General features: G+C 43.6%; 1 protein-coding gene across 5 annotated transcripts in view; it reads right to left on the bottom strand.

Annotated features, from left to right (window-relative positions):
• SLC36A4 (solute carrier family 36 member 4) overlaps positions 1 to 20,560 on the bottom strand; it is a 235,408-nt gene that overhangs the window by 199,236 nt on the left and 15,612 nt on the right. For 2 of the 5 annotated variants that reach the window (XM_065581646.1, XM_065581647.1), the window contains 4 exons: positions 16,186 to 19,109; positions 3,253 to 3,376; positions 2,289 to 2,379; positions 1,108 to 1,196 (listed from right to left, as the gene is read on the bottom strand). In XM_065581646.1, coding sequence (XP_065437718.1) covers positions 1,108 to 1,196; positions 2,289 to 2,379; positions 3,253 to 3,374 — 302 coding nt within the window. In that variant the 5' untranslated portion in view covers positions 3,375 to 3,376; positions 16,186 to 19,109. The remainder of the gene's footprint in view (positions 1 to 1,107; positions 1,197 to 2,288; positions 2,380 to 3,252; positions 3,377 to 16,185; positions 19,110 to 20,560) is intronic. The other 3 variants (XM_065581648.1, XM_005304051.4, XM_042856005.2) reach the window with 2 other exon arrangements.

Raw genomic sequence — 20,560 nt, 5'->3', positions numbered from 1 at the left:
GAAATGTAGAAAATGCTTTGCACTTGCCATCCAGTTTTCTATTTTAACCAACTATTTACTCAATATGCCAAGCTGCTTGGCAATGTTTTTCTGGATCTGGCTAATCAGTGCCAATGCCACCAGTACAGTAATTCCATCACTGAAAAAACCCTGTCTCTCTTGCTTTTCCTGTCAGAAGCAAATAAATTATAGAACTTAAATTTAGGACCCTAGAGTAGCACACCTGCACTGGAACTGAAATAATCCCTTTGGATTACAAAGGTGTCTTTTCCCATACAGACTAGAAACATTGATCTGATATGAGCTCTGATACCATTAAACATTTCCCATCCACTGACTTTGCACAAGGAAACTAGAAGGAATACCTTTTTGCAAAAAGGTTCTTGACAATGGCCCTTGATCATCCAGTCCTCTCAGCATTTTACTTTTTCTCCTCACAATGCCAAAAGGATGCCATACTTCAACAAATGTTGGGAGGGTGGTGGGAGAGGGCATGTTAGTTGGACTGAAATGCTTGTAATTTAAAATGCTCTGCCAGAGAAGCTGTTGCTTTTGGATTCTTCCCAAAATGCATCTGTCTCAGCCACGCACTTTTACTATTAGAATATTACTCTCTCATTTCCTTTTGTATCCCATTTTTAATCTTTTTCTATGAGCCTCTCTTTTCTCCATTCTCTCTCCTTGTTTTGTTCAGACTCCTTCACTCTTAAAATTAGGGCTAAACAACTAGAACTGCAGTGAGAGAGACTGGGGTTGTTTTCCATTTATGGGTATCGAATAAGGTGCAAATCCATTGAAGATGAACCAGCCTAGTTTAGAACACATGAACAGTATGCAGAAAATGAACTGTGTTTAAACAAATATTGTTCAAAGCATTCTAGAAAAGATGATGCCAAACAATTAAGCATTCCTGCATGCCAGCTAGAAGCCATCATTGGTAGTTATACCAAAAGAAGTTACATGCCCCTTCCTCCTAGGCTCTGACAGATACCTCTGAAGAGATTATTAGAGCACCAAGACATTTTGCAGACTGAAGACATGCAATGAAATAGAGTAAGAAACTGAGGGAATTCAGATGCTATATGTAACAAATAGCTCCACATTTACCTCTGACACAGATGGTGGCTGCATCGTACCAAGATGTGCATACAATGAACAGATACAACTCCTATAAGCACAAGGCTGATTGGTCCAAGCTATATGGAGAAAAAGTAGGAAATGGGGTGTAAATACCTGAAACCCTGTAAGAAGAGTAATTTTTACAGAAATATATTTGCCATGAAAAATTTATCACACAAAAAAGATGTGATTTTGCACATTTCTAAATAATGGTTTCAAACATCTTATTGTCATCAATGCTAAGGGTCTTTTTGATTGCAAGTCGGCATACATGGTGCTGCTCAGTAGAGAAGATGATATGGTCCCTGCCCAGAGGACCTAAATACAATGATAAATATTACAGATAAGGGAAAATACTAGGACTGGTTGAAAATTTTTCATCAGAGCTATATTTTGGAGAGAAAATTGGATTTTTGACTAAACAACATTTTGCACAAAGAGTATCTGCTTTTGACAGAAAATTTCTAATTTTTTTTAAACCGAGCACCAAAAACTGAAAAATTTTCAATTTTCAGCCAGAAATGGAACATTTTGATTTGGAAATGCTACCACACTGCCTCAAGGGAGTTTTACTTCGGGTGCCTTATGCCCTCGTTCTCCCCTATGGGCCAGGCTCCCCAAATGGACTATGTCTGCCATGAGGCAAAGTGGCCATGGGGTTTCCATGAACCATCTCATCAGATCAACAAGATGGAAGATCCTGGTGCATCATAGGAGATGTTCTCCAACTAAGGTACCCAATCCATAGAAGAGGAGGAGGAAATGAGGACCCAAACTACAACTCACATTAGGCACCATGGCAGCATTTCTGAACCAAAAGTTTTCGGATTTCAATTTTTCACCAAAAGTTCACAGAATTTTCTTCAGGGGACTAAAACAAAACACATACACATACACACACTTTTCCAAGCAGATCTAGAAAATGCAGTGTATAGAGATTAAGGTACATAGTGAGCCAATGGCCAGTTCAGGAATCCCAAATCCTAGTCTCCAGTTCTAACTAGACTCTGGAAAGGAAAACTAACATGATGCCCTGTTCAAGTTGATATTGAAATAATAGGTCACATAATCAAGTTACCTAGATTTTATTTTTAACACTCTGAACTGCAGAGATGTGATAGAGTTTTCTATACATCTCTTCCACATGTAAGAGGGAAAAAAGCTCTTACCACAATGCCTGCATTTTTTATCGCAAGTGGAAGCCCTAGAAGCCCAGTTCCAATGTTTCCTTTGAGGAGATGAGTAAGTGTTTGCACAAACCTGAAAATACAAATAATACAGAGTCACAGTGGAGCCTTTGGAACAACATTCAGATAACTTTTCACCAATCAGTTTATAAAATGTGAAGATAAAATTTATAAGCTTTAAATGTTTCAAGATGATCAAGGCAGTCTTGTGAAAGATACATAGGAGCCTCAAAGCAAAAATAGATGGGATGCTCCTATCAGAGTCTGGATTTGAGTTCTGAGGGACTGAAGCCAGGTGTTCTCAGGTGAGTGATCCCTCATCTGGAATTCACTTCAACTGTTGGTTCAAAACCTGGATTTCATCTGAATTGTGAGATGAGACTCTCCTTTTGCCTGAGAGAGGGGCAACTAAGTGCAACAGGCTGATGCTGTGCTGATTTTTGCCTAAACTATTTTAAAAGTTATGCCTTTTAAATGGTTGTAGATGCAACCAGGAGTCTGACAAAGAGTAACTTAAAAAATATATCAAAGAAAACTTTTTCAGACCCCCAAATTAATCTACATTCAGGTTCATTAAGCTTTATTTCCAAGGTCTTCTGGATGCTTCCCATATAATTGAAACAGTCTTAAAATAAATTTGATTTGTTTTGTAATAAGAGTTCCTTGGATCCTGAGCAACTCAAACTCTTTATATACAGTGCAATCATTCAAAAAATGTCTATTTTATCATTAGTACACTGTCAAATTCTGGAAATTGAGGGCCTACCCAAAATAATCCTACACCAGAGCTTGGCTTACCAAAAAGCTATCTGTGAGGATTCCCACAGCAGAATCATAAAGCTATGCTACAGTCATGGGGAAATCCCTTAAAAGCACAGGGATATTTCCAAAGAACAAGTCAAATGTAATAAATTTTAAAGAGAATGACATTTAAAACCGTACATACGTAATGCCCTCTTGATTATCAAGTTGGTAATGCTTCTCAACTGGTAACAATTCATTATCGTGCTCATCATCAGAGATGCTGTCCGAATTCTGTTCTCCAATTAAAGGTTTCATTACTTCCATGTCTGTACAGTACAAGAAACCATTTTAGTACTATGACCAAATTTAGAAATATTCAGTAAATGAAACAGTTCCTAAACTTTTTCTGTAACTGTTGTTCTTCAGGATGTGTTGCACCTGTCCATTCCATTGTAGGTGTGCTTGGTCACGTGAAAACTGAAAACCACTTTAGTCAGGAACTTTGGGTGAGGTCAAAGGAAAACCTTGTCTCTAAAGATGATTGTATAAGGAGGTTCTGATAGTAAGGTTTGCAGTTCCCCTACTTTCTTGGCTGAGGTAATAGCAATCAAGGACACCACCTTCACAGAAAGGTGTAGCAGAGAACAGGTTGCCAGCAGCTCAAAGAGCGGATCCATCCACTTTGCTAGAACTAAATTTAAGTTCCGTGGGGGAACCTGGGTGTGTACCTGTGGATATGATCTGTCCAAACCATTCAGAAAGCTGATGAGCTTAGAGTTTGAAAAAAGTGATCGGTTATCGATGAAAGGGTGGAAAGCTGAGACACCCACCAAGTGGACTCTGGTGGAACTGAACAGCTAACCCTTATTGTTTCAGAAACAAAAGATAGTCCAATATAAGGTGAATATGAGCTTGAGCTGGGGAAACGCCTTTCTAGGTAAAGCAAATGGGAGATCTCATCTGAGTCTCGTGGGAGTGACAATGGAGATCTGACAATGGAGGGCTAGTAGAGTCAAGAACCAATGTTGATGGGGCCATGCTGGGGCTACTAGTATAAGGTGAGCAAGATCTTGCTTGACTTTAAACAAGATGAACAGAAGCAGAACTGACAGGCAGGCATACAGCAGGCCTTTCGACTAGGGTAGAAGGAAATCATCTGTCAATGAGCCTGTGACTCACTCAGGAACAAAAAACATGACGTTTTGTTTGCTCTTATTGCAAATAGGGCCATGTGGGGAATCCCCCACCAGTGGAAAATTGACCTGGACACATCTGGACGAAGAGACCACTTGTGGTGACTTGTGAACGACCTGCTTAGGTGGTCTGCCCTCCAGCCCCCGAGAGGTTCCCAGAGTCCAACCCATCAGCCTTGTGCCCCCACTCTGAGCAGTCCCCGGAGCCCACCCTCCTGGCCTCATGTCCCCCAGCCTCGTGTCCCCAGCCCCGAGTGGTCCCCAGAGTCCACCCTCCACCGGCCTCATGCCCCTCACCCCAGAGCCCCCACCCCAGTCTCATGCCCCTTACCCCCAAGCGGTCCCTGGAGCCCCACACTCACACCCTGGCCTCGTGCCAACTGCTCCCAAGTGGTCCCTGGAACCCTGCACCCTGGCCTCATGTCCTCATGTCCTTCAAGGCCAGTCTCCAGAGCCCCATCCAGCCCTCCCTCGCCCCAACCGGCCTCTTTCCCTCCTCAGTCCGCTTCCAGTTACCCACTTCTGCCACATCCTGGCCTCCCTCCATCCCCCCAGGGTTGCTATCTGGAGTCCCATTGGTCCCTTCCACTACCTGGAGCCTCCTTACTGCCCCTCTGCTATCCCAGCCCCCAAAGGGACATTACACCGCTAGCTGGATCGTAGTCCAACAGCTTCATCTCCTGGCTCTGAGCTCAAAAGTACTCATAAATATTCACATCCTGCTTTGCTGTCCAGATCCCAGCCCATACCCATTCCTCTCCCCCCTTCCCATCTCTGCTACTTGGCTCAATTGCAGGCATGGAGGAACATACGGTGGTGAAGGCAGAGGCGAGCAGTAACGCCAAGTGGCTCTGTGTATCCCGTTTTCAGTTTAGGGCAGTGGTTCCCAAACTTTAACAACCTGTGAACCCCTTTCACTAAAATGTCAAGTCTCACGAATCCCCTCCTAAAAATAAATATTTCCAGGGACTTTCTCCTTTACCTGAGTATAAATTATAAAAGCAGTGATCTTGGAAATATAAAATTTGTTTTATGACATGCTTATTACACACTATCATTACAGTATTTTCATTACATTATGAAAATGGCAACACTCTTCCAAGATCTCACTTTCATAGCTTGTATCACTTTCCAGTCTCTCTGAATCATGTGGCATAGGCCACTGCTTCAGACAGGAGACCTGATTTCACTGCTCATTCATTTATGACAATCTAAAACTACTTTCACTTTGCTACAAATTATTTTAGCTTTCATCCTTAGAGAAAAGTAATTGGTGTGCACACCAATCTAATAAGTTTAGTACCAATGCTGGATGCTTTACATGATGGGCAGTTTGTTTGGTTTCCATTTTTTCCAACCATATTTAAGAGACAGTAGCAAGACAATTTGGTTCATTTTCACAAGGAACCCAACTGCAACTTCCTCAAAAATTGTGTTCATAGTGTAATTCAGCAGCATCAAAGATAAAGCATTTATTTAAAAAAAAATCAATTTCAATGTTTAGCTTCATTACCATATTCTGGAGGGCACTTATCACCATTAGTATGCCAGATGCTCTCTGTCTAGTTGTCAGTTATACCACTGTGTGCCCAATGTTTTTATGCAGGACTCCTGCTCCTAGTTGTGCATCCAAAGAGACGGTTGAAGGAACTATGCAGGAGGTGGGGGAGAAGAGACACAACTATGAACAGTGATATCAGTAGCCATTAGCAGCATGATGGTTCTGGTAGTTACGAAGTATGCAGTGGCACTTTTAACTTTTGCACGTCCTGGGGAGAAAGGGGTGTAGCACAGGAATGTCCAGTTTAAAGGACACTCCTTGAAGAGGTGTAGCCTGTGGGGCCTAAAACAGGTAATAGGATGGAACTGAAAGAGGAACTTCAGACTGAAATTGTAGATAATGCATTCGATGAGCGCAGACACAAAACAGAGAAGGGACATGAGTGATAGTTGGAGAGGTAAGTTGGATCAAGGGTGGGAGGTTTTTTAAGATGGGTGATGCTAAAGCATGCTTATATTGTGAAGGGATAGAACCAGGGAAAAATATGAGATTAAAGAAAAGAATATGGGAGGGAATGAGTGTGGGCCTGAGAGAGATCAGGAGATGGGATAAGATGGGATCTGAGAGACAAGAGGAGATAAACAGATGAGAAACTTCCATGTCTCTCACAGGGAGGGGAGATATAGGAGGGGCAGAAGAGTCCAGGGTGGAGGAGTCTTGTCTTAGTTTACTGAAGCAGTTAGATTGCATTAGCATGAGCAGAACTAATCACCTCCAAGAAAGCCCACTCAAAAGCCTCAACTACTGCAACATCTTCCTCTCCCCATGAAAACCCACATTGCCTCACTCTAGTATACACAAAATGCTACAATTAAAATAATCTTCCCTGCCAGTTTTGATCACATAATTCCCCTCTCTGAATCCCTCCATTGTTGCAACAAATTCAAACTTCCTGTTATCACTTTCAAAGCTCTACCCATCCCTACTTATCTTAGATTTCCATCATTCCCCCATCTCCTCAGATCTCACAACGTCCCCACCATTGTCTCCCATTTGCCAGCTTCTTACATAAAAATTTCTATGTGGTGCCCATGAATGGCATGATTTTTCTGAGCTCCTCCACAAGGCCCCTGCACTTTGTAGGGAGAAGTTTCACTTGAAGCCCCAGTTCTGCCATGCTACAGACAGAGAACTGATTGACATGTACAATAAATATAACAAGAATTACATATTATTTCCTATACTCATAGCCTCTCTCTACTTGTCTTTCCACGTGTCCTTGGATTGTGAGCTCCTTCAGGCAGGAACCACCATTCCTTCTTGTCTATCTGGAACATCCCTTGCAAATCAACCTACCATAAAATCATACACTTCTTACACATTCTAAACTTTTACTGACAATGGGGCTTTTCATAAGAGGAAGGGTGTTGAGCTCCATCTCCTTGCTGAATTCAAACTGTAAGCAATTGCATTCTCTCTGCAGTTTCAATTTTACAGGCTATTGTATTCTTTTTCACTTCCTCTCCTAAACTGTTACATAGCGTTGCACCATTAAAGGGTTGTCCAGCTTAAACCAGAGCATTTCAGTGGTGAATTAAGCAATTTCTCTGTGGCCAGACTGTGAACTTCTTACTCACAATAGTGATCAGTTGTTCACTCAAGTATGCCCACTAACTTTAATGAGGATTTTTTGAGTAACCGGCCAATATTAAGTACGAGAGTCATAATCTGGCCTATGAAATGAAAGGCACATAAGAGATGTTCGGTCTTCACCCCAAAAAAAGTTTAAAAATAAGACCAGCAAGAAATCTGGAATTTGAAATCAACACAGACTGAACAAACTGAGTCAGAATTTCATATCACAGATTTGGAAAGTTATTGGTCAACTTTACAGGCCTCAGATTAGTTGTGCTATAATTCTGCTAAGACAATGAGCCATTACAGTCAAACTGACTCCAACTATGTAGGAACATCAGATACACTAGAAAAATTTGGACTCAATTTCCCCACATGTATAGCTCCACAAGAGGGAGCACTGCTAGGGGGCTGTAGTGTAGAAAGGACTTGGTCTTGACAAGAGGGGAATAAAAACACCTATTCTGTCTGCACTACGGTCTCCATTGGTGAAACTGCACCCTTTGGAACATACAATGCCATTAAGCACACAGCTATCACGACTCAGATCCTCAGCTTCTGCTCACACAGTATTAACTACCATATAAGAGCAGAAAATGCCAATTTCAGCCACTCAAAATCAATATGAACAATACTGAATACAAGTACAAACGTTGAAATGAGAAAATAATCTGATACACCATTGAAGTGTAAAGGAAGAAAAACATAAAATGTGACAGAAACAATGTGTGCGCCAAATGATCTCATAATGATGAAGTGGGTTTTAGCCCACGAAAGCTTATGCCCAAATAAATTGGTTAGTCTCTAAGGTGCCACAAGTACTCCTCGTTTTTTCATAATACAATGAATGTTTTCAAAGGAAAAAACACAATAGTAAGCCCAGAATATTTTTTTAAAAAGCATTACAGCATCTAGTTATTGCAGGATGCAGAGTAGCGAGGAGGAGACATTACAGGGTCCCAATAGGACTGGGATACTTGTACCGTTCCTACAATTTACAGTTGTTTGTCACCCATTTCAGTTAACTGCACTGTGTATATGCCAACAATTCAGAACTCCATTGTGCAGTTATGCAAACAGAAGGAAAAGTGTAAAGGAAGGAACTCAAGATGGCGGAGCAAGTAAGTAAGAGGACTACTGTGTGCAGACTGAGCATGTGAGCACATTATCCTCAACCAGGATCATTTGTAAAAAGCAGCAGCAGAACACCTTTCGGAGGTTGGAGTGGAAGGCATTTCTCAATCGGACTTAAAAAAATCCTCACTCCCACCCATGGATGAGTGGAAGTCTTGGATTGGCCAAGAGGCTGAGTGATGATCTAGGGACCACAAAGTTTAGGCGTCATCAGAAGGAGGAGGGGGAGTCAATCGCAGAAGATACAGGAACCCTGGCTCCTTTCCATGCCTTCAACATCTGGAACTCAAATTGCATTCATCACAACTGTTACTGATGTTTGCTTAAGAACAGTTTATAGTTCAGATTCTCTTCCTCAAAGTGATTGATTAAAACTGAAGTTCTCAGCAACAGATTCTCACTTGAATACAAGCCTTTTTTTTAAATTTTGTATATGTGGCAGTCATCTTGGCTTCATAGCTTGTGATCCTGTCTAGCAGGTTGAATGTGTTAGTTTAGTTCAAAGGGAATGTTAATGGCTTGTCTTCACTTATCTATAAACCTGTTGATTGCTATCACATTACATTATGTATGTCCCTGTAATTAAAAAACCCCAGATAAAAGTGTGTGTATGGTATGAGGTGGGGGCATCATTTTTTAGGGGGGCAGCACACGCATACAGCCAGCCCAACGCCCCTTTAACCGCTGAGTGCTGGGCTCGGAGCCGGGGATCTCTGTCCATGTGCTCAGTATTCCACCCTGTCAGAATCTATCAGTCCAGAGATGCAGGATTATTCCCTTAAACCAGTATTTATAGATCCTGATCACAGAAGATAATCTGAACAGCGTCTTCACCCATGTGGGTTTTGATGAGTAGCAATTGCAGATTGGAGTTTATGCTTTGCTAAGCTAACAATTAGCACAAATCAAAAACACCCGCAGCAATTAGTGGGATAAATTTACCCTGGCTTGGAAAAAAATCCAGGGGAAACTAATCTTGCACTAAAGTCTTATTTAAAGGAGCCAACTTGGGCCTGCCACAAGTTTCTCCCAACCCTGTTTTCAACCATTGTGAAAGAAAGAAAGAAGAAGCTTTCTATAAGAGTGTCAGGGGCACAAAGAGGCAATCATCAAGATTGGCCTGAACTGATCCATTCAGGACTTCATAAGTATACTCTTTCAATTGCACCTGGAAAGAGATTAAGGCCTGGTCTACACTACGACTTTAATTCAGATTTATCAGCTTTAATTCGAATTTACTCTGCAACCGTCCACACAATGACGCTATTTATTTCGATGTAAAGGGCCCTTTAAATCGATTTCTGTACTCCACCCCGATGATGCGGAGTAGCGCCAAAATCGATTTTAACATGTCGAATTAGGGATAGTGTGGCCGCAATTCGATGGTATTGGCCTCCGGGAGCTATCCCACAGTGCATCATTGTGACCACTCTGGACAGCAATCTAAACTCGGATGCACGGGCCAGGTAGACAGGAAAAGCCCCGCGAACATTTGAATTTCATTTCCTGTTTGCCCAGCGTGGAGAGCACAGGTGACCACAGATAGCTCATCAGCACAGGTAACCATGCAGGCTGATAATTGAAAAAGAGCACCAGCATGGACAGTACGAGAGGTACTGGATCTGATCGCTGTATGGGGAGAGGATTCAGTGCTTGCAGAACTTCGTTCTAAAAGACGAAATGCCAAAACTTTTGAAAAAATCTCCAAGGGCATGATGGAGAGAGGCCACAATAGGGACTCAGATCAGTGCCGTGTGAAAGTCAAGGAGCTCAGACAAGCCTATCAAAAAACAAAGGAGGCAAACGGTCGCTCCGGGTCAGAGCCGCGGACATGCCGCTTCTACGCCGAGCTGCATGCAATTCTAGGGGGGGCTGCCACCACTACCCCACCTGTGATCGTGGATTCCGGATCGGGGATAGTCTCATCAGCTACACCTGAGGATTCTGCTAATGGGGGAGAGGAGGAGGAGGATGAGCTTGCAGAGAGCACACAGCACTCCATTCTCCCCAACAGCCAGGATCTTTTTCTCACCCTGACTGAAGTACCCTCCCAACTCTCCCAAGCCAGTATCCAAGACCCTGACCCCATGGAAGGGACCTCAGGTGAGTTTACCTTTTAAAATATAAAACTTGTTTTAAAAGCAAACGTTTTTTAATGATTACTTTGCCCTGAGGACTTGGGATGCATTCGCGGTCAGTTCAGCTCTGGAAAAGTCTGTTAACGTGTCTGGGGATGGAGCGGAAATCCTCCAGGGACATCTCCATGAAGCTCTCCTGGAGGTACTCCAAAAGCCTTGCCACAAGGTTTCTGGGCAGTGCATCCTTATTCCGTCCTCCATGGTAGGACACTTGACCACGCCATGCTTGCAGCAAGTAATCTGGTATCATTGCCTGACAAAGCCTGGCAGCGTATGGTCCCGGTGTTTGCTGGCATTCAAGCAACATCCGTTCTTTATCTTGTTGTGTAATCCTCAGGAGAGTGATATCACTCATGGTAACCTGGTTGAAATACGGGAACTTAATTAAGGGGACAGAGGTGGCCGTTCCTACTGGGCTGTTTGCCTGTGATGGAAAATAAATCCTTCCCTGCAGTTAGCCAAGCGCAGATGGGAAATTGGCCCTGAGCTTTTCGCGTTTGGCTAGCAGGGATCTTCCCTGTTACCAGCCACGCGGTGGGGGGAGGGGTACAGCGATCATCCCAGAGAATTCATGGCGGGAGGGGGGCTGGGGGGGTTAGTTTGTTTTCTGCTGCTGCTGAATGTTAACAGAAAAACCGCAGCACTCTACAGGCTATGCTTGGTATGTGGGAAAGGAGGGCGCAGAAGCTGTAAGACAATGGCTTACCATGGCCGCATGCAAGCCGAATTCTGTTGCCCAGACCTGTGATCTCTAGCAGCAAAGCCACAGGCACTCAGCATTAAGAGGCAAAATGCGACCTTGCACAGAAATCACACGTGCTATGTAATGTGAATAGTGTTGGTCACCGTGAAAGAGTATAAGCATTGTTCTGCAAAATGTATCTTTTTAAACAATTCTCTCTTTTTCCCCTCCCTACAGCAGCTGCAAATTCCTCAAGCCTCCCTCCTCCATCCCGAAGGCTATCACAGATAAGGCGTCGTAAGAAGAGAACGCGAGACGAGATGTTTTCTGAAATTATGGAATCCAGCCGCAGTGACAGAGCTCATCTGAATGAGTGGAAGGAAACGGTTTCAAAGTATAGGAAAGAAGCCAGTGAACGTGAGGACAGGAGGGACCAACGGGAGGACATGAGGGACCAACGTGAGGAGAGGAGGGACCAACGTGAGGACAGGAGGGACGCTCGAGATGAGAGGTGGCGACAGGAAGATCAGAGGAGGCAGGATGCAACGCTGGGGCTGCTGCGTGAGCAAACAGACATGCTTTGGCGTCTGGTGGAGCTTCAGGAATGGCTGCAGGAAAACAGACTGCCGCTACAGCCCCTGTTCCACCCTCCCTCCTCCCCATGTTCCGTATCCTCCTCACCCAGACGTGTAAGAACGCGGGGGGGAGGCTCCATACACCTTCCCATTCCACCCCAGTAGACAGCCCAAGCAAAAGGCTGTCATTTTTTTAACCTTTTTTTAGTGGCCTTTTCCTTCCCACCGATCCTCCTCCCAAATCCCACCCAGGTTCCCTCCCTCTTTTTCTAATCTATTAATAAAGAATAAATGATTTTTAAATGATAGTGACTTTATTTGGTTTGAAAGAAAGCTGGGGGAAGGGGGAGGGTGGGTTCCTTACAGAAAATGAGTCAATAAAGGGGGCGGGTTTTCATGAAGGAGAAACAAACAGATATTTCACACTGTAGCCTGGCCAGACATGAAACTGGTTTTCAAAGCTTCTCTGATGCACACCGCTTCCTGGTGTGCTCTTCTAATCGCCCTGGTGTCTGGCTGCACGTAATCAGCAGCCAGGCGATTTGCCTCAGCCTCCCACCCCGCCATAAAGGTCTCCCCCTTACTTTCACAGAGATTGTGGAGCACGCAGCAAGCAGAAATAACAATGGGGAGATTTCTTTGGCTGAGGTCAGAGCGAGTCAATAATGATCGCCAGTGACCTTTTAAACGGCCAAATGCACATTCTACCACCATTCTGCACTTGCTTAGCCTGTAGTTAAACAGCTCCTGACTCCTGTCCAGGCTGCCTGTGTATGGCTTCATGAGCCATGGCATTAAGGGGTAGGCTGGGTCCCCAAGAATAACTATTGGCATTTCAACATCCCCAACGGTTATTTTCTGGTCCGGAAAGTAAGTCCCTTGCTGCAGCCCTTTAAACAGAGTAGTGTTCCTGAAGACGCAAGCGTCATGAACCCTTCCCGCCCAGCCCGCGTTGATGTTGGTGAAACGTCCCTTGTACCCCTTGCGGTTTATGTACTCGGTGGCTTGGTGCTCCGGTGCCAAGATAGGGATATCTGTTCCGTCTATTGCCCCACTACAGTTAGTGAATCCCATTGCAGCAAAACCATCCACTATGGCCTGCTCATTTCCCAGAGTCACTAACTTTCGTAGCAGCACCTGCGTGATTGCTTTGGCTTCTTGTATCACAGCAGCCCCCATAGTAGATTTGCCCACTCCTAATTGATTCCCGACTGACCGGTAGCTGTCTGGCGTTGCAAGCTTCTACAGGGCCATCGCTACGCGCTTCTCAACTGTGAGGGCTGCTCTCATCTTGGTATTCTGGCGTTTCAGGGCAGGGAACAGCAAGTCACAAAGTTCCATGAAAGTGCCCTTACGCATGCGAAAGTTCCGCAGCCACTGGGAATCATCCCACACCTGCAACACTATGCGGTCCCACCAGTCTGTGCTTGTTTCCCTTGCCCAGAATCGGCGTTCCATGGATAGAATCTGCCCCATTAACAACATGATCTCCAAAGCACCAGGGCCCGCGGTTTCACAGAATTCTGTATCCGTGTCCGTGTCCATGTCCTCATCATGCTTGTCGCTGCGCTGCCGCCGCTGCTGCCTCCTCGCCTCGTTTTTCTGGTCCTGGCTCAGCATAAACTCCACGAGAACGCGCAAGGTGTTTACAATGTTCATGACTGCTGTCTTGAGCTGAGTGGGCTCCATGCTTGCCGTGGTATGGAGTCTGCAGTGTTCACCCACCCAGGAAAAAAGGCGCGAAATGGTTGTCTGCCGTCCATTGCTTTCATGCAGGGAGGGAGGGAGGGAGGGAGGGGGTGAGGCTGTACCCAGAACCACCTGCGACGATGTTTTTTGTCCCATCAGGCACTGGGATCTCAACCCAGAATTCCAATGGGCGCGGGAGACTGCGGGAACTATGGGATAGCTATGGGATAGCTACCCACAGTGCAACGCTGCAGAAATCGATGCTAGCCCCGGTACTTGGACGCACACCGCCGAATTAATGTGCTTAGTGTGGCCGCATACATTTCGACTTTATACAACCTGTTTTCCAAATTCGAATTATATAAATTCGGATTAATCCCGTAGTGTAGACATACCCTAAGAGCCAGGATGGAGCTCTGAGTTGTGTTTAGGACAGTCTACCCTACTAAAGAAGCTGTGGACTAACAGAGGTTGTTATCCTAAGTAGAACATATTATAAACAGCCCAGTCTGGAAGCAATAATGTAACAAGTATGTAAATAAGTAACAAGTAACTAAATCAAGAGGAAAGGGCACTATTTCCAGACCAAATGAAGATGGTAAAAAATATTTTATTATTAATCATACTTGTATTAGAGTAGCAGCTGATATTGGGACCCCATTTTGCTAGATTCAGCACATACCCAAAGTAAAACCCAATCCCTGCCCCAAAGACGTTACAAACTCAGTAGACAAGACAAAGGTACCAAAAAATGAAGTTCAGACAGACTTCAGCAGAAGAGCCAAGAACAAAACCTAATTCAGCAAACACACTGCCTCTCATTTGGGCACTTTGGCTATCTGTGAATCCAGGAGCAGTGGAGACAGCAGTCATAAGTCCCATTAATTCCTCAAAATACTATCATCAAAAGCCCACCCTCTGATTTCCTATGGATAAGTCTAGCAATAGCAAACTTTTATCCAAGATTCTAATTCAGCCAGTGATGAAGACAGCAATCAAAGTGAGGAAGAGACATTTGGACACCATCAGTATATTCAAGAGCTGAATACTGCATTTCTCATTGAAAATATGAAAATATGCTATTTGAACTATTCATAGCTTTCCTGCAGGAAAGAAGGCAAGAGTTATTTAACCCTCAATTATTTTTATAGAGCATTTATTTTTATTAAATACTTAAAAAATCTTTCCAAACAAAGCATGAATTGAATAGTAATATTTCTGAGAAAAAATTATAAGAAATCCACAGAAAAATGAACACTATCAAGACACAGATCAAGAAAAAATACAGAGTATGTTCTAGGTAACACTAATCAAAGTAAAACCAATGAGGACTCCTTGTGGCACCTTAGAGACTAACAAATTTATTTGGGCATAAGCTTTCGTGGGCTAGAGCCCACTTCATCAGCTGCATGGAGTGGAAACTACAGTAGCAGGTATATATACACAGTACATGAAAAGATGAACATTGCCTTACCAGGTGGGACGGGTCAGTCTAACGAGACAATTCAATTAACAGTAGAATAGCACAGGAGGAAAAATCACTTTTGTAGTGTTAATGAGGGTGGCCGATTTCAAACAGTTGACAAGAAGGTGTGAGTAACAGTAGGGGAAAATTAGTACGGTAAAATTAGGTTTTGTAATGATTCATCCACTCCCAGTCTTTATTCAGGCCTAATTTGATGGTGTCCAATTTGCAAATTAATTCCAGTTCTGAAGTTTCACGTTGGAGTCTGTTTTTGAAGTTTTGTTGTTGAAGAATTGCCACTTTTAAGTCTGTTATTGAGTGATCAGGGAGGCTGAAGTGTTCTCCTACTGATTTTTGAATGTTGTAATTCCTGATGTCTGATTTGTGTCCATTTATTCTTTTGCATAGAGACTGTCCGATTTGGCCAATGTACATGGCACAAGGGCATTGCTGGCACATAATGGCATATATCACATTGGTAGATGTGCAGGTGAACGAGCCCCTGATGGTGTGGCTGGTATGGTTAGAGTGGATGAGTCATGGTAAGGCAACTCCCATCTTTTCATGTACTATGTATAAATATACCTGCTACTGTAGTTTCCACACCATGCATCTGATAAAGTGGGTTCTAGCCCACGAAAGCTTATGCCCAAATAAATTTGTTAGTCTCAAAGGTGCCACAAGGAGCCCTCGTTGTTTTTGCTGATACAGACGAACATTGGTACCACTCTGAAATTAATCAAAGTGTTGTTCAGAATTTGACACTAAAGAAGTTAAATCTAGAAATATTTATTATAACAAAATAAATCACCACAATATTCCATTGATGTTCAAGGGACAAGGATGTAGAAAGGATTTCAACATCAGAACCCAGTTCCTGAACAAGAATCATAGAATATCAGGGTTGGAAGGGACCTCAGGAGGTCATACAGTCCAACCCCCTGCAGAAAGCAGGACCAATCTCCAACTAAATCATCCCAGCCAGGGCTTTGTCAAGCCTGACCTTAAAAACCTCTAAGGAAGGAGATTCCACCACCTCCCTAGGTAACCCATTCCAGTGCTTCACCACCCTCCTAGTGAAAAAGTTTTTCCTAATATCCAACCTAAATCTCCCACACTTTACCATTACTCCTTGTTCCGTCATCTGCTACCACTGAGAACAGTCTAGATCAGGGTTTCTCAAACAGGGGTCGCCGCTTGTGTAAGGAAAGCCCCTGGTGGGCCGGTGTGAGCCCCGTCCGCAGGTCCGGCCGATCGCGGCTCCCACTGGCCGTGGATCACTGCTCCGGGCCAATGGGAGCTGCTGGAAGCGGCGGCCAGTAAGTCCCTTGGCCCGCGCCTCCATGAGTATGATGCAGATGAACTATATTGCAGTCTTCTCTTCACTCATGTTCCATACCAAAAAAAAAAAAAAAGGAAGGAAAAAAAGATTTACTATACAGTGACTCCTGATCAAGATGCAATGCATAAGCCATTGAAATCATATGCCTAAGGCAGCTGCCTTTTTACATCTTTGTGCTTACCAGTCTTCACAAGGAGTTCAGCCTTAGGAGGTGAGGGAACTCAGCAGGAGAAAACAAGAGGGAGCCTCTCTCCTGCAGAGGTACTGAGCTTAAGCAAATATTAATTTGTATTGCAGTAGCACTCGAAAGACCTGATCTGCAGTCAGGACCTCATTAGGCATTGTATATACACATAATGAAGACAGTGCCTGCTCCAAACACTTACAATTTAATTAGAGAGTATGAGACACAACAGTTGGATGCAGACAAAGACAGCACAAGGTAACAGTGAGACAATTATGAATGGTATAATAAGAAACAGCACACCAGCTGCTTAGCCATTGTCAAGTATTTTGCAGGCTTCATCGCAAAAAAAGTGAGTTTTAAGGAGAGATTTGGAGAACATAGTGGCTTAGAAGATTTTTCTTTAAGGGACCTTCTCCCGCATTAAAATGCAAGCACAGAAGAAACCATGAAGATATTGGTGTGAGGAAAAAAAAAAAAGATTGATAAGGAATAACTTCTTCCTCTGCTATTTTTCTGCCTGGATAGGTGAGTAGTGCAGCAGCTCAGCCAAAGTTGAAGGAAAGACATTAGTCTCTTAGTGAAATAGAAAAGTTTTAGCTTATTTGTTGTTTTTGTCCCTCTTTTATCAGTCAATGTACTCTGGCTTCTTGATGGCAGCCTCCTCTTCAGATAAAGTCGTTCAGCCACTCCTTGACTGTGGTTATCATTAGGCACTAGCTAGCCCTGCTGTGGCTAAATCAGGGTTGTTGATGGAAGCACAGGCAATTCTGCTGTCTAGAGAGACCTGCAATGGAAACCTGGGCCTCACATTGGCCAGGAATTGCACGAAAGCCTGAGATAAGCTTGTGACAAGGCCTCAGGAGCCAAAGTCCTATACCTTTTCTACTGGGATATTAGCCACAGGCATAGCTTGTATTGTTATGAATCCCTAACACCGGCACAATTTACAATGGTGCATTGTCCCCCAGTTTGAAAATTATGCAAATCATGCTGTACTGGTATAAACTTAGCCCACACTAGGCGTTTGCTCTTGATGCAGCTATTCTAGAGTCTAACTGTTCTCAGGATTTGGAAAGGCTGCAATCCAGAATTTATTTTTCTTTTGTTAACTCAGTGGAACCTCACTTGTTCACCCTGACTTGGGTTTCCAGAGTTACTGAATATTGTGAATTATTACGATTAACAATCATTTAAACAAGCAAGAACAATACATTCTAAAAGGAGTTTGTTTTAAAAATTGTACTTTAGGTGCCACCGGACTCATGGAAAAATACTAGCAGTCCAAGATGGTGTCCAATACCCGGTGACATGATCACATGACACTGCAGTGTCAAAGCAGCATCCCAGGAAGCTTCTCAGTAAGGTGGGAGATTAGCATCTTCAAAGTCCTATTGTCCTCCCTAATGGCCCATTAACTAACCAGCCAGATTGATTGCATTGTGTCTGGTGGGTGTTCCCCCAGCGCAATCACTTTTGTAATTGATACATAGTCCATATGCCCAATGTCAGATACAGAAATGATACATGCATACAGATAGGATAATCATATTCAGTAAATGATAAGTTTCCAATGATACCTCACATGACCCATCTTGTATAAAACATATTAGTTATGCCATATTCATATCATAAGCATATTTCTATGAAGAATAAGGGGCATAGTGGCACACCCATCTTTACATGTTTTCCCCTCATTTGAGAGCATGGGGGAGGGGGGGGTGAAGGGGTGATGGGGAGAAAGGTCTACCAGAATGGGGTTGAAGAAGGAAGGAAGGATACATGGGATTTAGTTCCCCTGTCCAACCCTCATGAGTCTTGAATGCATGGGCTGCCCCAACATGGAGTTGTTGAAGCTACTGCTGAATTGAGGATACATTGCCGGGTGATCACGTTGTGGTATTGGGAGGCAGCAGGAGATGGTACTCTTGCAGCCATTATGGACAGCAGTTGCTGAAACAGTTCTCTCTGTCCTCCTCTCTTAGGCTACATCTACACTACAGGGGGGGGTCGATTTAAGATACGCAAATTCAGCTACGCGAATAGCGTAGCTGAATTCGACGTATCGCAGCCGACTTACCCCGCTGTGAGGACGGCGGCAAAATCGACCTCTGCGGCTTCCCGTCGACGGCGCTTACTCCCACCTCTGCTAGTGGAGTAAGAGCGTCGATTCGGGGATCGATTGTCGCGTCCCGATGGGACGCGATTCAGGCGGGTAGTGTAGACCCAGCCTTAGCCACAGTTCCTGGAACAGAAACTCCTTTGCAAGTGCCAGCTCCCCCACTGAAACCCTGTCTCGCACCTAGGTGGTGAGCCTCAGACTTTCCTCCTGTCTGTCAACATGCCATTGCTGCAGGTCTTTTGTCCCTTTTCTTCTGATACAGGACCTCCTGGTCTGCCCTCTCAAGAGCATCAACCATAACTTCATTGTGGAAACACTTCCTTTTGAAACAGTCAGTGAAGGCATGTTAGGCCAGGGGTCGAGTTCCTGAAGAACAGCAGGCAGTATAGGTGGAGAATCCTGAAATAGGACCAGAAACAGATGGTTATTGTCTAAATTCACTCAGTGGAGGAGCACAGAATTAATTATTATGGAATCTCAAGGACATAAATGTAACTTTTTTAAACTGAACTAATACTTTGCGAAGGGGATGATTCAGTCCTCATACTGTCTCTGGACACAGCCTGGTTAATTGCAGTTACAGAAGGGAAGAGAAAATGGAAAATTTAAATTATAACCTTTTTCTGTTTCATAAAAATTTCATAACTAATTGAAATTTAGTGCCATTGCTGCAAAAAGGCTTTTTCTGTCTGTGATGGAATACACCTTGTATTCACACACCATATATTATTGTAATAATCTTTGTACAAGGAATGCCTTGAAAAGTATCATCTGAAAACGCAAAATTTGATGGTGAATATTGTCCTGATAAAATGTGTGGCAACACTGTATGTGAAGTTTAAGATTCCCCTGTATGATGTTGAGAGTGCAAGTTCCAAAACTCACATACCACCAAACTGGTCAAACAGGCCTGTCTTGAACAAAGGAGTCTATGTTTGTCATAATTTGCATCTAAACAGTAAACCATCATCAAGCAGGAAGGGAAAACAAAGGAAGCGCAAACAGGTGGAAAAAAACAGTAGGGAACATCCTTCTACACAACTGTCTCCTAGTTCCCAGCTGGAATCTTTTTCAAGAGGGGGACTGAAACAATAAAAAGAAGGGACAAACACCCCTCTGGACCCCTCTTCCCCAGCCCATCACATTCTCTGCATCTGAGAACACAAAAGGCAACAGCCATTGGATATTCGGGAGGGGTGGGGCAGTCCTGAGCTGAAGAGTTCGGTCAGTAACTTTGCTGGAAGCATGAGGTGAGAAATTTTGTTTGAATTTAATATAGTTTAAGTTAGGCACTAGTAAGCATTATATGTTTATTATTCTTGTCGCTATTTCTGACCTTTTTATGCCTCATTACTTGTACTCACTTAACATATCTATTTTTAGTTAATATACTTGTTTTACTGTGTTATCTAATCCAGTGTGTTTAAGTTGAAGTGTCTGTGTAACTATTTAAGGTAATAAACTATTAAAGGAATAATGGACTTTATCTATTTGTACTGTCCACGAGAGGGCAGGGTAGTACAGGTCATACTTTTGTGGGGGAAAATCCAGGACTGGGTGTGTTGTGGTCACCCTGCAGTTTAATCAAGGCTGGTGAGAACCAGGGTGTAACTGACAGGCTGCAGTTACACACACACACACACACACACACACACTCAAGGTGGGGCTTGCATGCTGGAAGGCTGTTTGTGAATGGCCCAGGTGGGAACTGGGAACTAATTGAGCAAGGCATTGTAAGGCACCCAAGGGTGCATGGCAGAGATGACAAAGCCTTCTCCCCTCCCCCCAGTCTGAATTGAATCCTGATAGGCCTGAAATGACAGTGTGACCTTTCACATTTTGGAAGTCAT

Source organism: Chrysemys picta, chromosome 1 (assembly GCF_011386835.1).
Source record: "Chrysemys picta bellii isolate R12L10 chromosome 1, ASM1138683v2, whole genome shotgun sequence".
Classification (NCBI taxonomy): Eukaryota; Metazoa; Chordata; order Testudines; family Emydidae; genus Chrysemys; species Chrysemys picta.
This window is presented reverse-complemented; position numbering and strand designations above follow the sequence as displayed.